Source organism: Pleurodeles waltl, chromosome 3_1 (genome assembly GCF_031143425.1).
Source record: "Pleurodeles waltl isolate 20211129_DDA chromosome 3_1, aPleWal1.hap1.20221129, whole genome shotgun sequence".
In the NCBI taxonomy this organism is placed as follows: domain Eukaryota; kingdom Metazoa; phylum Chordata; class Amphibia; order Caudata; family Salamandridae; genus Pleurodeles; species Pleurodeles waltl.
The window spans coordinates 661,828,090-661,847,121 of NC_090440.1; the positions used below are offsets into that span (position 1 = coordinate 661,828,090).

Below are 19,032 nucleotides of genomic sequence, written 5' to 3' on the forward strand. Positions count from 1 at the left end.
GATGAAAAGGTCTACTCACAACTACTGATTTACAAAACAAGTAATGCTATCACTTCCATACTACATGCTAACTGTCTGACAGAGACAATAGTCCACTATTAGTAAAAGGAGGGCAGGCTTGGTGCACCCTTCCAGATCCAAGGGCAGATCCAGGACCTCAGACATGTCAAGGAACAGAGTTATGCTCTGCACACACATTAGACTAGTGTGAGGCTAGAGGCTAAAATCAAAAACCGGGATACAAGGTACTCACACTCTGGCACTCAGGGCAGGGGATCACGACTGTACGCATGCAGGGGACAGTCCGGCCCCAACAGTGATTCGTTAAATCAAGGCTCCTTTATTGTCTCAGTCATTCACTTCTTAGCACTGACAATACCGGCAAATACATAATGTTCATATATGGTTTATATAACAAAGACAGAACTCTGTAACTTTGTAGCTAACATCCACTATACAACTCCACATACTTGCACACTGTTTGAATATAGGAAGGTGCTTGGTATGGCTCAAGCTGTAGCTTTTTGGTTCATACAAACATAGGTCATGTGTATGCACTGGAAGTCCTTTATGGCAGTGGTGGAGACCTAGAGGAGGCTCAGTGATCTATAGGGGTGCTCCATGTGCACCCTCTCTGGTGAATGGGACTACTGTCAGCTGACCTTTTTACCTGTCCATGCTGAGTAGAGTCGCCTTCGTGTCGCTTCCACCATTTTCAAGTTATTTGACAGTCCCACGCAACTGAGCCATTCACTCATCTGTGTGGAGTCATGGATGCTGCTTGAGTGCACCATTTGCATGTGCAGAGGATTTGTGTATGACACAAATGGCAGTAGCCATACTGTGAATCATTTTGTATTTGCTACTTTCAAATAGTATCTAAGATGGAAGGTCAGAGGGAGGGCTCGGGAGCATAGGTGCATTACAAGGCTTTCCCAGAGACATTACAGGGATCATTTGCAGTGGGTCATACTACTGACTGTTAAGGAGGCAAGACAGAGGCCCCCATTTTAAGTAATGGAGTTTTGAACTTCTCATCACGGGCCCATTGTTCTCTGGAAGGGTTACCCCCACAGGTTACAGGTAGTTAAGTAGGGCAGCCTACATAGTGCCCTTGGTTTGGGTCTCATCTGCCTAGACACTGCACAGCTCTACCTCACCACCTTGAATGTACCCTGCGACATACTAGCCATTCTAGTATAAAGATGGGGCAGAGACTTCCACTCAGTGTGCCTAGATTTCTCTTCCAGAAATCCGGGGTCTGCATACCGAGCAGCGACCAAGAAACTCTGTATGCTGCAGTGACGGTCTGTCCACCACAGACTCTGCTTGCTAGTTTCAGAACAAGAAACCTGGGGACTTCACCTAAAGCTGCCAGGAGGGACTGCTTTGGCTTTCCCACAAAGGCAAGAACTTACCAGCTGCTCAGGAACAGCACCGAAGGTTTTCTTGCACAAGGAAGATTCTGCTCAGAGCAATAGGGGGACACAAAGGGGCCGATGAGGGCTAAGCTGAAACTGCCTATTACAGAAAGACCTGCACTGCTTCTCAAAGGTGAGTTCTGGAATTTCTGAAGTAACCCCGTGGGGGTGTGAGGCAAAAAATGTTACCCCCGTAGATAGAGGAACTTGTTCCTACAAATCCCATTGTAGAATTAAAGTTCCCAGAAGTTACATGCTGTTAAAGAAGGTCAGACCACAATTTCTGCAAAGAAGAACCAAGAGTACCAGAGGAGAACAATATCAAGAGATTGATCTAGCACCTCGTCCTCACCTAGGGAGGCATCTATCTTGTTTGGGTGGTGAATTTTGTGCCTGGGCCTGAGGAGTAGCCCAAGCCGCATGATCTGTAGACCCATAAACATGCAACTGTTTTGCAGCCTTCTGAATAAGGTGCCATTCCACCCGAGAGGAACCAAGGAAGGGATAGGGAAGAGACTTCTACCAATGAGGAGGGGATTTTGAGGTGCACTAGCCCACACCTTGGTCAGTATGTCCTGTAGAGACTCCTCAGCTAACAAACCATTGTGAGGCTCACCGCAAAAGCTGATCAAGGACTAGTTCACAAATATACCCAAGGAAGTTGTACCCCAGGAGCATTGTAGGCTGTACTTGGTGCTCAGTTTTGGCCCCACTTGTAGGGTTAATCCCCTGGACACCATTGGTGAATGACTCTAATTTACATTATAGTAGCCTAGTATTGTCTTACTCTCCTAGGGACCCTGAGAAAGTTCACACACACACTTACACAGATACATTATTAGATCTATGAAGTCTGTATATACCTTGTTAAATGTATTATTGTGGAGGGTACCAGCTAAGGATGCATAATATATGTTAAGTAACATGCTGGTTTTCAAATGTTAGCGTGTGCTCATGTTTGTGTGGGTGTCTATGTGTACAACGGAAGAGGAAGTGGTATAGGGCAACAACAACTCTGGATTTGCACGGTGTTAAGCCCTTTCAACTTTCACTTACTGTATTGTGGTCTTTCCCTTCTCAGGGGTTCCTGTGTTTTGCTCTGGAATTCTGTGTGGTGGTCCAAGCCGTGCTTTGGAAGCAGGAACGTGGCACTGAGGTGAGTACTGGAGCCCCTCATACCCTAGAAGGGAAAATGCACAGCCTCCCTTTACAAAAAGCTTTAAGAGAGTTGGGTAGGTGCTCTCAAGGAAGTTTGTTGTAACCTGTGAAGTGAGATCTACAATTTCGGGTGATGGGAGAAATGGGGGGGGGGGTTGTAGGAAGGCAAAACTTTTGAGGTGTTACTTCAATTCTTCATCACCCATATGTCAAGCCTAGATATACTGTCTTCTTCAGCCAGTGGTGTTTGGCAGAAGATGTATCACCACAACACTAATTAACATACAAATATACCAAAGGTTCATGAAACTCAAGCTTAGGCAATTAAATATGCATTCCAATAGACAAAAATATGTGTTATTGTTAGACCTGACAGCCTTAGGGTGGTTATCCCCCAACTTTTTGCCTGCCTCCCTCCACTTTTCTGACACTGTTTTTGCTAGTTTTAGGACTCTTGCTCTTTCCCTTAAACATGGTAACATTGGTTCATTCCCAATTGGCCTATTTGATTTACCCTAGTAAAGTGCACTACATGTGCCCAGGGCCTGTAAATTGAATGCTACTAGTGGTCCTGAAGCACTGGTTGTGCCACCCACATAAGTAGCCCCTTAACCATGTCTCAGGTCTGCCAGTGCAAGGCCTGTGTGCACAGTTTCACTGCCACTTCGACTTGGCATTTAAAAGTACTTGCCAAGCCCCAAACTCCCTCTTTTCCACATGTAAGTCACCCATAGGGTAGGCCCTAGGTAACCTGTAGGGCAGGGTGCTATGTAGCTAAAAGGCAGGACATAGACATGTGTGTTTTATACGTCCTGGTAGTGGAAAACTCCTAAATTCGTTTTCCACTACTGTGAGGCCTGCTCCTTTTATTGGTTAACATTAGGACTACCCTCATATACTGTTTGAGTGATAGATTCTGATCAGACAGGGGTAAACAGGTCATATTTAGTATGGGCAGAATGGTAATAAAAATCCTGCTTATTGGTGAGGATGGATTTTATATTACTATTTTAGAAATGCCACTTTTAGAAAGTGAGCATTTCTCTGCACTTAAAATCCATCTGTGCCTTACATCTATCTCCTAGCAACGTCTGGACTGGGCTGGTGACAGCTTCCTTATGCATTTCACCCAGACAACCACAAACACAGCAGACACTTGCAGTCATCTGCATACTGAATGGGTCTTCCTGGGCTGAAAAGGTGGAGGGCCAGACACTTACATTTCAAAGGCTAGTGGCCTGCCTTCACACAATGGACTGCCAAACCCTCTAATGGACCCTGTCAGACAGACCTGTACTGAAATGGGACCTTGTGCACTTCAGAACCACTCTTGGAAATCTCCCCCACCTCAAAGGCATTTTGGGGTATATAAACTGGGTCTCTGACCACACCAAATTAGACACTTCTGATCTGAACCTGCAACCTGTCAAGAAGAACTGCCTGGCTGCCCAAAGGACTCATCTGGACTGCTTTGCTGAGAAGGACTGCTTCCCTGCTCTTGCCCTGCTGCCTCTGAGCTTGCCTCCTGTTTTCTGAAGTCTTGCGGCACACAAAAACAAAAGGATGCGCACCTTATTCTTTTAATATGCCCAGAAGAAAGAGAGAGTTTCTGGGTTCTTACTATACTCCATCACAGTTTTTGGCCTTGACGTGCATATATTTTGTTTTGGCTCTCAATATACATCTTAAAACCTGGCCCCTTTATAGACAATCGGCACATCAATACAGCCCCCAGTATTCCTCTCTTTATTTGGTTTGTAACAGAGCTTGGTTCCAGAATACCAAATGAATCACATGCATCCTTCTCAACCACACACCTCCTTACAACGTGCTTGGTGCACATCAAGCTCTTGGAACAGCTCACCTTGTCTATGCTGCTCTTGCTGCTAGTCGAGTCTGTAGGCTTTAGTTTTGGCGCCACAGGTGATGTGTATTTACTGCCACAGTACACCAAACACACAAAAGGTGATGGGAGGAATGCTTGCAATTTGTCTAACCACTGGCAATTTCTCAGGGTAGCATTCCAATCCATTGCTCTTTTGCCTACTATGCCACCTCAATTTGTCAAACTTTCTTTATCCGTTTCCTTAAGGCACAGTTTCGTACAATCAGCACATTTGTCAGAAGTCACTGAGTTACACATTTGTTATATAATCAGGATTTCCTCTGTATAGTAAGCAAGTGAAGATTTCTCATAGACAAGTTTTAGCATGTTTGAGAGCTATATCAGTGCCTTTTAATCTCTCCTTCCCTGCCCAACAGACAACAAAAATGTGAGAAAAACAAAAGAGAAGAATAAACATTAGACCATGAGCTTATACAACAAGTCGGTGGTGGGAATGCAGTTGTGGAGACTCCTTCAGTGGGGGTGGGTGATGTTGGCTCTCAATGGGGTTTAGATCTGAAAAGAGTGGAGTGCTCTTGTGTGGGTAGGGCAGGTGGTGACTGGAAGACCTTCTGATAGAAAGTTGACTAAGGCCCCCCTTTGATAGTAAAATGTATTGATCTTACCTTTAAGGATATCTGTCAGTCTTTCCATTGTTAACCCTTGCCAGAGACTAGCATGCCATTGCGCTTTGGAGGGTGCTGAAGCTCTCTTCTAATTAGCTGCTAGGGCCATCTTAGCTGCCCCCACACACAGCCACATGATGGAGCGATCGCTCGAGGTTTGATGGTGCAGAGTGTCATCTAGTAGGCCTAAATGGGCGAAGCTTAATGTAGAATTGATTGAGGTAGCTCAGTATTGTTTTAATTTCTGCCAGGATTTCAGCCCAGAAGAATTGAATGGTCAGACACTCCTATCAAATGTGTTGAAAATCTCTGAGTAAACCACATCCCCTCCTACACAAATCAGATGTTTCTGGAAAGATCTTTTTCAGTTCAGTAGGGTAGAAATATCAGTCGTACAGAAGCTTATAATGGGCTTCTCTAAGCCCTAAGGAACTGTTAAATCTAGGAATATCTTCCCATAGTTTCTGCCAACGAGTTTCCGAAATTGGGGTATCCCAAAAATTGTTCAAGAAGTGTATATATTGTGGTGTGGTTAGGGGGAGGGTCTGGAGTAAATAGACATAAAGAAAGGAAATGGACCCTTTGGTTCCTCATGCTTGTTGCATACATTCCTCAATGAGGTAGAGATCTCTTGTGACAGCTAAACACATATTGGGGTGCATAGCCCAATGTTTCAATTGAGTGTAGTGATACTGTTCGGATTCTGGTAAATCGAAGTCACACTGGCAGTGTTCAAAGATCAACAATTTCCAGCAACAAAAAAGGTTTGAGATCATGAGACATCCACCTTCTCTCCATTTGTCAAAGGTGCCCAGCGTTAAAGCAGGGGGGAAAGGCAAGGTTAAAATGGATAGGAATATAGGGAGGGGAAATTAGTCCAACCTGGTATCCTCGTGACTGTGTCCCATACCGTTAGGGTGGTGTGAGTAAAGTGTGCTTAGGTATGCATTCGGGGGGGGGTGGAGTCTGTCAGCTTTTGGTTTCCACAGGCTATCCCACACATAGCATCCAACTATGACCATATCCATATGGAGCCAATGTTTATCTGATGCTCTTAGCGCCCGTTCAGCAATTACTCACAATTATGTCACCTTTTAATATAAATGGAAGTCTGATAGGGTCAGACCTCTCAGTTCTTCTTTCGGCATTCCCATTTGCTTATATGGGAGGCGGGCTCTGCGTCCTTGCCAAATGAAGCAGATCACTGAAGTGCAGAGTTCCGAGAAAAATTCTTGGGGTTTTTCAGTTGGGAGGCCTTAAAAAAGATATAGCAGGCGCAGCAAGACTGTCATTTTGATTGTGTTAATTCGTTAAGAGAGAAATATTGGTGTCTATCATTTTAGGTCTGCTTTAAGCTGGCAAAGCAAGGGAGGAAAATTGTTTCAATATAGATCAGAGATCTCGGGGTTGATTTTGGTCCCTGGGTACGACATGGCTGGGGCATTTTCCCTCGCCCTTGTTCATGTGGCAGACTCTGGGTACTCGATGCAGCTTAGCTTTGGGATCTTTCCCACCTGGCAGTCCCAAGAACATGCCTACTACAAATGCATCTAGGTCTGATCCTTCTGCGCCTTCTTCCAAGTTTCTTAGCCGGATAATATCCCGTTGGGATCGGTTTACTAGATCTTCACACTTTTGGATCGTCGTATGAAGCTGTTCTTTGAGGTGGGCAGATGGTTTTTCTAGGTTGTCTACTCAGTGCACCAGTGTTTGGCATGAACTGTGAAGGTCTAGTGTCTGTGCCCCAATGGAATCCACCTCTTTCTGAAGAGTAGTTAATCTGGAGGAGAGATCTGCATGGAGCATCCCTAGAGAGGTAGAAAGGTCAGTTTTGAGTTCTTCATGCAGTTCTTTCTCAAAGTGAGGAGAGAAGGGAGGAGAGAAGATCCTGTTTAGTTAATGCCATTTCACTGTCTGTAGGAGCGACTGTGTGTGAGTTTTGGGAATTTGTTGGCTGCAAGTAACTGGACATTGTATTCAACTGAGTTTTCTTCGGAGGCATATAGAGTTTATTAGCAGCTGTGTGGCAAGGAAAGAGTCCAAGGCTCCATCTAGCTACATATGAGAAGTTAATGTTGAAGCTGGGTGTTGGTAATTTCGCTGCATCTGGAGGAAGTTGAGGTAATCCAAAGCGGTTCGCTTCAAGGGTCTGTGGAGTCAGGAATATTATGGGTCTCTGAGACTCTGGGTCCCAGTTATCATTTTGTTTGGGTGGTGCTCAACATGGAGTCATCGTAACATTGCATGGCGATCAGTTTTGCTCATACCGAGGCTCTTGTTGTCTTCCCCCTCTTTGTTCCCCTCTAATAACCACCCAACATTAATGTAGCATGCTTTTCTGGTGCAGTCTCCATTTCAGGACACATCGGTGGGCTTCGCTACACCACAGTATTTTAAGGATCTCACCAGCTTTTTTCAAAGGATCCTATGTATGTTGGCAATAGCCGGTGCAAACACATGCAGGGGGGCCAATGGTCTTCCTTGTCGCCAGCTTCCCGGTGGGCCGCCCAGAGTGCCTCCGAGTTGCAGTCTATGGGCCTTACGGTGCCAGAAGGCAGGAGAGAACAAGGGGGTGCTTCATTTGCAGCGTATCTAGAAGGCCCCAGGGAACCCCAGAATCTTTGGAAAGGAGCCGATTCCTACTCTCCTGTAGTCTATTGCTCCTACAGCAGGCCACCCTGGGTGGCCCCGATTTTGAAATAAAGGAGTGAGGCCTAATTGCTAGAATGGGTGCCTTTCTTCTTGTGGCTTAAATGTATGTACTGGCTTCACTGGTGTATTAGAGGAGTTGAGGTTCCTGCGGAGCTCACAGGCAAGAGCAGAAAGTGTGTTTACCAAGCTCCCAAACAGTTCCAGTCCTGCGGGATCCACAAAGGTAACGCACCACATCGTGGGCTGCTCGACCCTCAGTGAGTGCAGTTCACAGAGGCAGGGGAGCACTGTTCTTAATTGTGTGGCGGCATCAAGTTAAGGGTCACCTCCGGGTCCACGGCAAGGAAGGAGGTCATTGTCAATACGGGACAGCAGTCTAGTTCCTCTCAGCCCTGCTTCAGGACCTCGTGGCCAACAGCTTCTCTGTTGGGGCTGCCTCCTTGCGGACGCTGCTCACTGCTCTTGGGGGTCAAAGCATTCTTATCTTCTTGGCCCCCGATGTCGACATCATCCGCCTTCGGTGAGCTCAAATTGGGGCACAGCGAGGTGCCCAATACCTAATTTCTCCGTGTGAATATGGTGGGGCTCATATGGATCACGTCTGTGTGGCTACGATGGTTCTGCTACCTCAATTTGGACCCATCCATATGCAAATATGTATTGACCCTGTTCCAATAGAAACAGTTCAGGCCAAACTGCCAGGCCGAGCCTCCCTGAACCTGAAGCATTTTGTCACAGTTGTGACTCTCCCATATGTCACATTCTCCTTTATGCCAAGGATTACCTCCAATGTGCTAGCACCAGCATTTTACCACAGGTACCCCTATGTCAAGAATGTTTTTGAGTATGCCAACATTTTTCCAAGGTTGCCTCAAATTACCTCTAGCATGTCAGTGCCTGTATTTTACCACCTGCAGCCATTATGCCAAGAATTACCTCCAATGTGCTTGTGCCAGTATTTTGTCACAGGTGTCTGTCATGCCAAGAATTGCCTTAATTAAGCTGTTGCCAGTTTTTTGCCATGGTTGGCTCTGTGAGACAGGAAATACCTTCTGTACCTCCCTTCACTCACAATCATTCTTATTCATTCTCAATCACTTGCAGTCACTTTTAGTCTCACTCACTGGATACTCACCCACTCAGACTAAATCATACGTATTGACTGGCATTCTCACACATTTTCATGCACTACTTTTCATTGAACACACACACATATGTGCCACATACAGACAGGTGTGTTCACACATGGACATGCTCTGTCTCACATAAGCATGCTCTCACCTGCAAACACACACACAACATATATTTTAAAGCATTTTTTACTTGCCTCAGCTGCCACCAAAGTCATGTTACAGCTAATTGTGGTTTATTCTTGTTACAGTATAATGAACAATGGGCAGAAAATGAGTGCAGAGCCGCGCTTGTGTTCTCGGCACTGATTTTACCACTTATGAGGCGGGAGGTCCCCAGGCACTGCCAGGGGTAGCAAGGGGCAGGCCAGGGGCCTTAGCTGTGACATACATGCGTTTGGACAGCCTAAAAACGCATTCTGAGGTATTTATATCAGCAGGAGCCCCGCAGCTGATGGTGTTAACAGAAAGCCATAATCAGGGTACAGATGGCCTTGCAATTCCTGATCCCCAGTGCAAGTTCGGCTTCTGCCCTAATTGTAGCTATATACCTTCTCTCTGTGTGCCTTTATCTCGCCACATAATTTGGATAACATTAACACTGTAGCGGTAGAAACCGAGTTATTTGTTACCTCTTTGTAAATTACCGTGAAACGTACCCCGTGGATCTCACCTGCCGTTCACCAGTTCGTTGTTCCCCACGTGTGTTCGCACTACACTACCACATACATATGTGCATTTGATCACATGCTTTCTTGAGCCCTGACTAATGCTCCCACTTATTGGCTATCTTATTAAGAATGACACAAAACCCCATGTTTGAGCTCTGATACAATGAAACATGAATCCGATGTTCACTTTCACACACTGGTATATGCAACAGATGCAAAAACCTACTGAGCTATCTCGCCGGCTGTGTAGCTGTTCTGCGTATGTGCGCTTCTTCTCTGATTTGCACCTTATTCCCCGCCCAGAGCGCTCTAGCTAGAAGGAAAGCAGCCGCTCTTAGGCTTTCTCCGAGGCCTGCTCGTTTCCAGCCTTCAGAGCTTTAATATGAGGGTCACGCAGGCAGCGCTGCATTGGCGCCCTCGTCTCTTGCCCCTCAGAGTAATGCGTCCTTTTCCTGACAGTAACCCGGAGAGACGGCGGCCCTCTGCAGCCCTGCGTCATAGCCCACGAGGACAGCCATCGCTCACTGGCAATTAGAAGATGGATAACCCCGACACTACCTCATCCGACATGGTGCAGTCAACGCAAAGAATGCTTTCTGCGGCTCATGGGTCCCGGGGACCGCCGAAACACTTCCCTCCCTCCCCTGCCACTCCCGCGGGGCTGCCGCCCTCCGACCGCCGTTTGTTTACACCGACTGACGGAAGCATCAGAGAGCCAGCTACACAAAAGACACAAAGATTCAGTTTAAAACCAGATTCATTCTTAATTAGAAAGGGAGTGATGGAATCAATGGAGGGCAGGCACTGTTGATAGGTCTCACACACTCTCAACCAGGATCCCCAGGGCGAATTTAGAGATGGGCGAGCCAAAAAATAATGAGCAGGGGAGCCCACCCAAGGGTCTGACTTGCTCCACGAGCTCGGTCAGGGACCGAGCCATGGAAATCTTTGGCATGTGATTCGTGCAATAAACATCATGTAAAATATAATAAATACTCTTCATAATGCAAACAATGGTATTGAATATGCTGGGGCGTTTCACTTTAGTAGGTCAGATTATTTCACTGCATTGAGAGTCACTTATTAAAATGGATAGTTTAAACTAAGAAACTTTAATTTCCTGACAAGATGCCATTAGCGAATTTTGAGGAAAATTAGTTGTCATGAGCACCCTACAAGTCGCCTATTATATTACTATACATGGATCAACATTATATCCCATTCAATCAAACATAACAGCGATATTTGGCTAAGATCACACAATTTCTTCATGAAGGGAAGCCGGGATTGAACTCAGGTTTTCTGCTTCCACATTGTGCAATTAAGCCACCAGTTGGGTATCTTTTCATCTCTCCTATGTTATATAAAAGTTTAATGCTTTGTCCTAAGGTCCTACACCAGATGGGCCTGAGCCTATTAAGGGTCATCATCGGGCAGGGATCAAATTACAAAAGGAAAAATAACAAGCATTTGCAATGCAGTAGGTCTCGCATTTTCTTGAGTTAGAGCTATTGGCATAGTAAATTCATAACTGGACTTTTCTTGCCACATAAATTGGTCAACCCTGCTTCATAATTTTGTCTTTTCCTCCCATATAATTCCAGTGGCGCTTCCATTTACCTTCTTCCTCTATGTTAAAACACATACAATTATCCTGTAAACCTTTATCAGACATAAACATTTGGCATTAGTGTGTAATGCTCAAAACACCATAACAAAACTATCATTTGGGACGGATTAGAGGGTGAAAGGAAAGAGGTAATCAGGAGTAAAGATGGAGAGGACAAGTGTTGTTTTAACGGTGTTATGGGCCCTTGAGTAAGAAAGGAAAATTATTGCCCGCAATTTCAGTAGGAAAATACAGCAGTAATTAAAGTTTAGTAATGTACATAGGTCTATGGGCCCCCGTGCCGCTGCACCTGTTGTTCCATTGCTAACGAGGCCTCAGGAGAGAAGGTGGATGGGACAGAAAAGGAAAAGCGGAAGGAATACAACAGACAAAAGGAAGAACGTGAAGGGGTCACAAAGAAATAAAAGAAAGAAGGGAAAGAAAGAACAAGAAAATGAAAACACAACTATGAGAAGAAATAGAGCAAATGTGTGAGACAAAAGAAAAAAGGGAAGGAAGCTAACAAACGAAAGATAAAGAGGAAAAAATAATGAAAGAAATATTAAAAGAAAGAGAAAAATTAGCATTAGAGAAAAAAAGAGAGATGGTGAGAGAAACAAGCAGCGAAAAAACTACGACATGTATGTAATGACACATTTCCCACAGAATGGGAAAACCACTTTGACAATTCAGGTCCCAACAAGTAACTTGTGGCATCCACATACAGAGAGAAAAAAAGAAGGATCTATAGTAAAACATGAATTGACTGATAAAGATAACAAAAGCACCAGAGAAGGGAAGGAAGAAAGATCTAAAAATAAAAGTGAAAGGACGCATACCAAGTCAAAGGAAAAAGCAAATAAAAAAGACAAAGAAAGCATGAAGAAAGAGAAAAAATAGTGAAAGAATGAACGTCTGATGAAGAAAAAAGAGATGAATGAAAAAAGGAAAGAAATAACCATGTTCTTGTGAGTTTGAGAGAGGAGGTAGCAAGAGGCAGAGGAAAATAAAAAAAGGGAGAGGAGTTGAAATAATTAGTTGAAAGAAAGAGCGAAACTTAACGTGTGGATATTAAGAGAAGGAAAGAGAAAAGTGGGGGAGAAATAAAACATTGAGAGTAAAGGAAAGAATGGAGTGAGATAAGTGAAACAGACCCTTCCAAAAAAGATGGCCGCTAAGAATACATTTAATTGGCTCCCCCACGTCCTCAAATAGAAGTCAGAGTGTGGAACAGCTGAGTGCACTGCAGAACAGCAGGAGGTGCATTAGCAGATCTGTATGTGAACTCCAATACAGCAATATTGGGGGCACTTCAGATCAGGATTGGGGGTATAGACAGAGCTGTGTCCCAGCCCAGTGCTGGAATAACGGAAAGGCAGCAGGTGAGGAATGGAAACAACGGAGCGCCGGGTATTCCTGGTATTGGAATAATGGGGCGCTGCAGGTTAGGGTTGAGGTGCACTGACAGTTGTATGTGGGCTGCAGTACTGGAACAGTAACGGGCACACAAGGTCAGAAGTGAAGTATGTTAATGGGGCTTTGTGTGGAACGAGTATTGATGTGCCAGTGTTGCCGAGTGTTAGCCTGGAGGTGCCCTGGTGAAGCTACGAGTGGGGCCCAGTATGGGAGTGTGTAAGAAGCTGGCTCTGTATATACTATATCAAAATGAGATATAGTGTGCACAGAGTCCAGGGGTTCCCCAGAGGCTTGACAGAGGCAATAATAGATAATACTAATGCTCTATTTGTGGTAGTGTGGTCGAGCAGTTAGGCTTATCAGAGGACAGTGTTAAGCGTTTGTTCCACACACACAAACAATAAAAGAAACACACACTCAATGACTTAACTCCAAACCAGTAGGATTTTATATAGAAAAATATGTTTTGTTAATTTATTTCTAAAACAGCAAGATTCAGTTTGCAGGTAAGTACATAAAATGAAAGGTACTTTGCATAGGTAAGTTCAGGACGTTGAATCAAATCGACAGTACATACTGTTTTCTTTAAAATGGCAAAAAGCTATTTTAAAGGAGACTACATTTTCAACAGTTCCTAGAGGAGGAAAGTAAAGTACAGTATTCGAGGTAAGTAACAAACTTACAGAGTTAGTCTCTGGGGCATAGGTAGCCCACCATTTGGGGTTCAAGATAACCCCAAACACCCGGCACCAGCAACACGGGCCCGGTTAGGTGCAGAGAGCCAAAATAACGTGGGCTTCTGTGGAGACAGGGGGTACTCCGGTTCCGGTCTGCTTGCAGGTAAGTACCCACGTTGTCGGAGGGCAGACCAGGGGAGTTTAGAGGTACACTGGGGAGCTCCAAGTAGGCCCCCATCCCACACCTTCAGTGGCACAGGGGAGGCCAGGTACAGGGTGTGAACATGGCGTCGGGTTTCCAATGAAACACTCTATGAGGGGATCCCGGGGGTCACTTAGGCGCTACAGGCAAGGCACGGGGGGGGCTCCTCGGGCAAGCCACTGACTGGATAGGGAGAAGGGCTGCCTGCTGGTCGTTGCTGCACCAGTGGTCAGATTCTCTCGAGACTGGGGGCTGCGGTGCAGTGCTTCTCCAGGTGTCGGATATCTTCATCTCCAGCTGTCGCGGTGACAGTGGTCCTCAGGATTCCCTCTGCAGGCGTCACCAGTGAAGGGGTGGAGAGGTCAGCCCAGGGTGGGCACTCAGTCGAAATCACCTGGGGGTCCTTTCTGGATAGTTGGGCCAACTGGACACAGGCCGTGGGCGTCGAGTGCAGAGTGGTTAGGGCTCACGCATTTGGAGTAAGATGGAAGTCCTTAGAAGCAGAGTGTTCTGTTCTTCCTTGGTAGGCAATGCCGCTGTCTTCGGGAGTTCTTGGTCCTTCTGGATGCTGGGCAGTCCTCTGTATTCGGACAGAGGTCACTGGTCCGGCTGGATGCGTCGCTGTTGGTTTGCAGGTTCTCTGAAGCAGGAGACAGGCCGGTAGGTCTGGGCCCAATGCAGTTTTTGTCTTCTTCCTTCTCTGCTGGGATTTTCAGCTTAGCAGTCCTTTTACTTGTGGTCACCAGGCATCTGACGAGCTGGGTTCAGGGAAGCCCTTAAATGCAAGATTTAGGGGCATTTTTGGGGGTCAGAGGGCAGTAGCCAATGGCTACTGTGCCTGACGGTGGCTACACCCTCCTTGTGCCCACTCCTTTTGGGGAGGGGGGCACATTCCTATCCATATTGGTCCCTGCCCTCCAAGCCAAGATGGAGGATTCTGCAGGGAGGGTGTCACCTCAGCTATAGACAACATAGGGGTGGTCTTGGCTGTGGTGGTCACTCCTCCCTGTTTTCCCTAATTTTCCAGCCAGACTTGCTGCCAAAAGTGGGGCTTTGTCCGGGGGCCAGGCATCTCCAGTAGCTGGAGTGCCCTTGGGCACTGTAACCAGAGGCTCGAGCCTTTGAGGCTCTCCGCCAGTTCTTACAGTTCCTGCAGGGGGAGGTGTGAAGCACCTCCACCCAGGGCAGGCTTTGTTTCTGACCACAGAGTGCACAAAGGCACTCACCCCATGTGGTCATAAACTTGTCTGGAAGTGGCAGTCCTACACTACCAGGTTGTCTGGCATACAGGGGGCATCTCTAAGGTTGATACCAAACTTCCCAGTATTCAGTGAAGCCATTATGGTGCTGTGGAGTCCTTAATGACAAACTCCCAGACCATATTCTCAATATGGCTACACTGCACTTACAGTATCTAAGAATGGAATGGACTTAGACACTGTAGGGGCATATTGATCATGCAGTTATGCCCTCACCTGTGGTATAGTGCACCCTGCTTTAGGGCTGCAAGGCCTGCTAGAGGGGTGACTTACCTATGCCACAGGCAGTGGTTTGTGGGCATGGCACCCTGAGAGGGGTGCCATGTCGACTTTGTCTTTTTCTCCCCACCTGCACACACAAGCTATCAGGCAGTGTGCATGTGCTGAGTGAGGGTCCCCTAGGGTGGCAAAATATATGCTGCAGCCCTTAGAAACCTTCCCTGGCCACAGGGCCCTTGGTACCATGGGTACCTTTTACAAGGGACTTAACTGTATGCCAGGGCTGTGCCAATTGTGAAAGCAAAGGTACAGTTTTAGGGAAAGAACCCTGGTGCTGGGGCCTGGCTAGCAAGGTCCCAGCACACTTTCAATCAAAGTTGGCATCAACACTAGGCAAAACGTGGGTGGAAACCATGCCAACAGTGGCTTTTTCCTACAGAATGGCATTGCCTCTGAACCACAGAAGCAACAAGCCCTGAAGGGCGTGTGTGTGAGTATTATTACTGAGAAGAAATGCTCACTGAATGTTAGAACTGATTGATTCTGGCAGAGCTATGGTGGTTCCTATCAACAGTGGCACTGGATGTTAGACTTGAGGTGCCCTAGCTGAGCTGTGTTTTGCTCTTTTGGGTCCAGTATTGGCTTGGCATTGGGCTTGGCAGTGGGACTGAATATTAGAGTTGAGCTGCTGTAATGGAATTGTATGTGAGTGGGGTCCCAGTATAGGAAAAGAAGTGACCTCGCCGGGGTAGAACTGAGGTGTACTGATGGAGCTGCGCGCCAGGTTCTAGTACTAAAACAGCCAGTGTACTGGCTGTAAGAACTAAGGTGCTCTGGCAGACAGCGTGTGCGGTTCTGGCACGGCTGAGGGCTTGGAGGGTATGAACTGAGGTGCACTGATGGAGGGGCGCCCGAGGTCCCAGTACTGGGGCAGCAGAGTGTACTGACTGCAAGAACTGAGGTGCTCTGGCAGACAGCGTGTGTGGGGTTCCTGGCACGGCCGAGGGCCTGAAGTGTGCGAACTGCAGTGCACTGATGGAGCTGTGAGTGGGATCCCAGTATGGAGCAGACATGGGCACTGTCTCTAAGGATTGCGGAGCCTGGCAGAGCTGGGTGCCTAGGCTATAAGCAATTACAAGCGATCCTCCACTCTTGCTCTCAGAACACAGGCAGGCACACTTGGGAAAGAAAATCCATTCCAAGAAAGGGTTGGAGCCAGGCAGCTAAGAGAGGGTGCAGAGAGCACACAAAGACCAAATGTGACCAAGATAACAGCATGATTTATAGCCTTGTTTACTGCTAAGCTCAGAGGAAGAATGCTCTACAAATATAAAGGAAAGCTTCCCTGGACAGGCGCAGGAAACAAAGTAAAAAAAAAGGCCCATACAGACCAGATAAACAGGACCAAGTGTAATTATACACTAGTTGGTCCCTGCTCCCACATAGAAGAAGGAGAAACAAAGAGGCCTGACTGACCAGTAGCAGGCAAGGATTTTTAAATGACACTGAAACTAACTAATGAAATAGTTGGAAGCCCACAGAAGAAGTATACTTAGAAGTATACAGGAGATCGTACGCTTACGCTCAACCAAAAAAGGACCCCACTTGTCATTAATTTATCTACACTTAGAATTAAAGCAACGTGCAAACCAAGTATTTTTCTTTCATACTTTTCAGTTAATTATTTAATGTTAAAGCACTCCATGCACAATGAAACATAAGTATATTACAAAACATAATACACACAACTAACATTCACAAGCCTTAGGGCCTGATTTAGAGTTTGTTTGGTATTACAATTCCATTATAGCCTATGGAACTTGTAATACAGTGGATAGGTAATCCATCGCGATTGTGACGGAGTAACCTCTATGCCAAACTCTAAGAGCCTTATTTAGAAATCGGCAGATGGGTTACTCAGGCACAACGGTGACGGATATCCGTCCACCGAAATCTAAATCCCATTATATTTTATGGGATTTAGATTTCGGCAAATGGGCTATCCACCACCGTTGTGATGGAGTAACCCATCTGCCGAGTTCTAAATCAGGCCCTTTATCACAAAAAAGAATATATACATTAAACATTTACAGATATAAATAAACATTGTTCTTAAAATTCAACAAAAATACTCATCATAACCAGTGTAGTCCTAATTTAAAGCTGAATTTGAAAATTAAATGAATGAGGTCCCAGGTTCCCAAAGCCAACAGTTCAAATGCCCTGCGATTTAAACAGGCAAGCCTCTCTTTTAAGCACTCTGTGTGGCTGCCTTCTTCAGATGAAAGGCTAAGCCCGACATAATGACATAATGATGGGAGCAGAAAGAAAATTGTCTACCTTTGAATTACCACTTCATGGAGTTCCCTGAAGCAAAAACCAAATGCCTTCTTTTAGAGGCTTGAGCTAAACTGGCTAAGCAGACTGTCCGTTACAAAACATTTGCACAGGGTGAAAGCTGCCTTTTGCAGTAAAAGCAGCAATGCCAGTGCAGATATTTTTGTGCACATTTCAGGCAGGTTAGTACCCAACGTTGCAAGGGGAACTGGAAGATAGAAGTTGAAACTGCTAGATGTTTAGAAGTTGGAAAATATCTGGCAACGAATGGACTGGACCTGGCAATGTAAAACCAACAGAAAAATACTGTATAATGTAAAGTACTCTGTACATGGTAAAGTAAAATAGAGTGTCCTAAGTTATAGGAAATATCCTCTACACTTCCCAAATGTTTTGAGCACAAGCCCTAACAAATAACCAGGCTTCCCAAGAATTGTTACACTAGAAGTTGGCAATCTGACTTAGGACAAACCAATAACACAGATAAGAACTACAAAGTATGGCTACTCTTTCTGGAATATGCAATATTAAAGAGACAAAACCGGTCTGGTGCCATTAGTAGCAGTGAAAGTTGTCAACCATCTTCAAAGGGGAAAGAGTTAACATAGCTTGTAAGCACCCCCCATCCTTCAAAAAAGCGCAATGCAGTTCGATGACGAGGGACAAAAACCATTAATACCAGTGTAAAGAGGCTTTAAGCACTGACTGAGCACATACCTGGCTGCTAAAACCTATGAAATGTGAGTAGAATTAACGGATGGAAGTACATCTGCCAGAGTGCCTAGGGAGCACAGGGGCAACAGAACACACAAAAAGTCTGGACTTCAACTCTACAGTTGCTGCACTGCATTCCTACGTCCACGAGGTCCGGTTCATGCTTTAACTCTATGTGAAAAACGTAACATGTATTTTAAGGTTAAATTCATGCTGCTGAGAAGCGTGGCAAGGATAATTACGATAAATGTCGCTTTCATGGTCTACAATGGCAATGGCAATAAAAATCTGAAAAAGAAAAGCTGTGTTTTGCTTTTGTACATTCCAGCTGTGTGTGTGTGTGTGAGTGAACGTGAACTTTGGTTATCTTGCCTTACAATGGAGGATGTCTGAGCTTTGTTGTTTTTAAAAAAAAAAATGTAAGTCCATTAGGATGGAGGAAAGGGGCTTTGGATCAGGGAAATGTGATGAAAAGCTTCAGTAGGAGAAATTGTAAAATACCCTCAGGACTAAGGAAAGCATGGCATTTTGTCATTTATAAAATGTTTATTGATTGCTCCATTGTCTTTTTGGTCTTTGTTGGACCTAGTCCTTTTTGCATGGTTATCCCCAAAACTTTTGCCTTCTTCCTCCTTTTTTTCTAACCTGTTTTGGTTGGCTTTAGGACTCTGGGCACTTTACCACTGCTAACCAGTGCTAAAGTGCATATGCTCTCTGTCTAAACTGTATAGGGGATTTGTTTATCCATGATTGGCATATTTGATTTACTAGTAAGTCCTTAATATAGTGCACTATGTGTGCCCAAGGCCTGTAAATCAAATGCTACTAGTGGGCCTGCAACACTAATTGTGCCACCCACATGAGTAGCCCTGTACACATGTCTCAGACCTACCACTGCGGTGTCTGTGTGGACAGTTTTAAATTGCCATTTCAACCTGACAAGTGCTCCCACTTGCCATGCCCAAATCCTACCTTTTATTACATGTAAGTCACCCCTAAGGTAGGCCCAAGGCAGCCCTATAGGCAGGGTGCAGTGTATTTAAAAGGTAGGACATA

General features: G+C 45.5%; 1 protein-coding gene across 1 annotated transcript in view; it reads left to right on the forward strand.

Annotated features, from left to right (window-relative positions):
- The window catches only part of TSPAN32 (tetraspanin 32), a 357,928-nt gene that overhangs the window by 99,563 nt on the left and 239,333 nt on the right, over positions 1-19,032 (forward strand). The window contains exon 4 of the mRNA XM_069221278.1: positions 2,503-2,577. Within this exon, the coding sequence (XP_069077379.1) occupies positions 2,503-2,577 (75 nt within the window). The remainder of the gene's footprint in view (positions 1-2,502; positions 2,578-19,032) is intronic.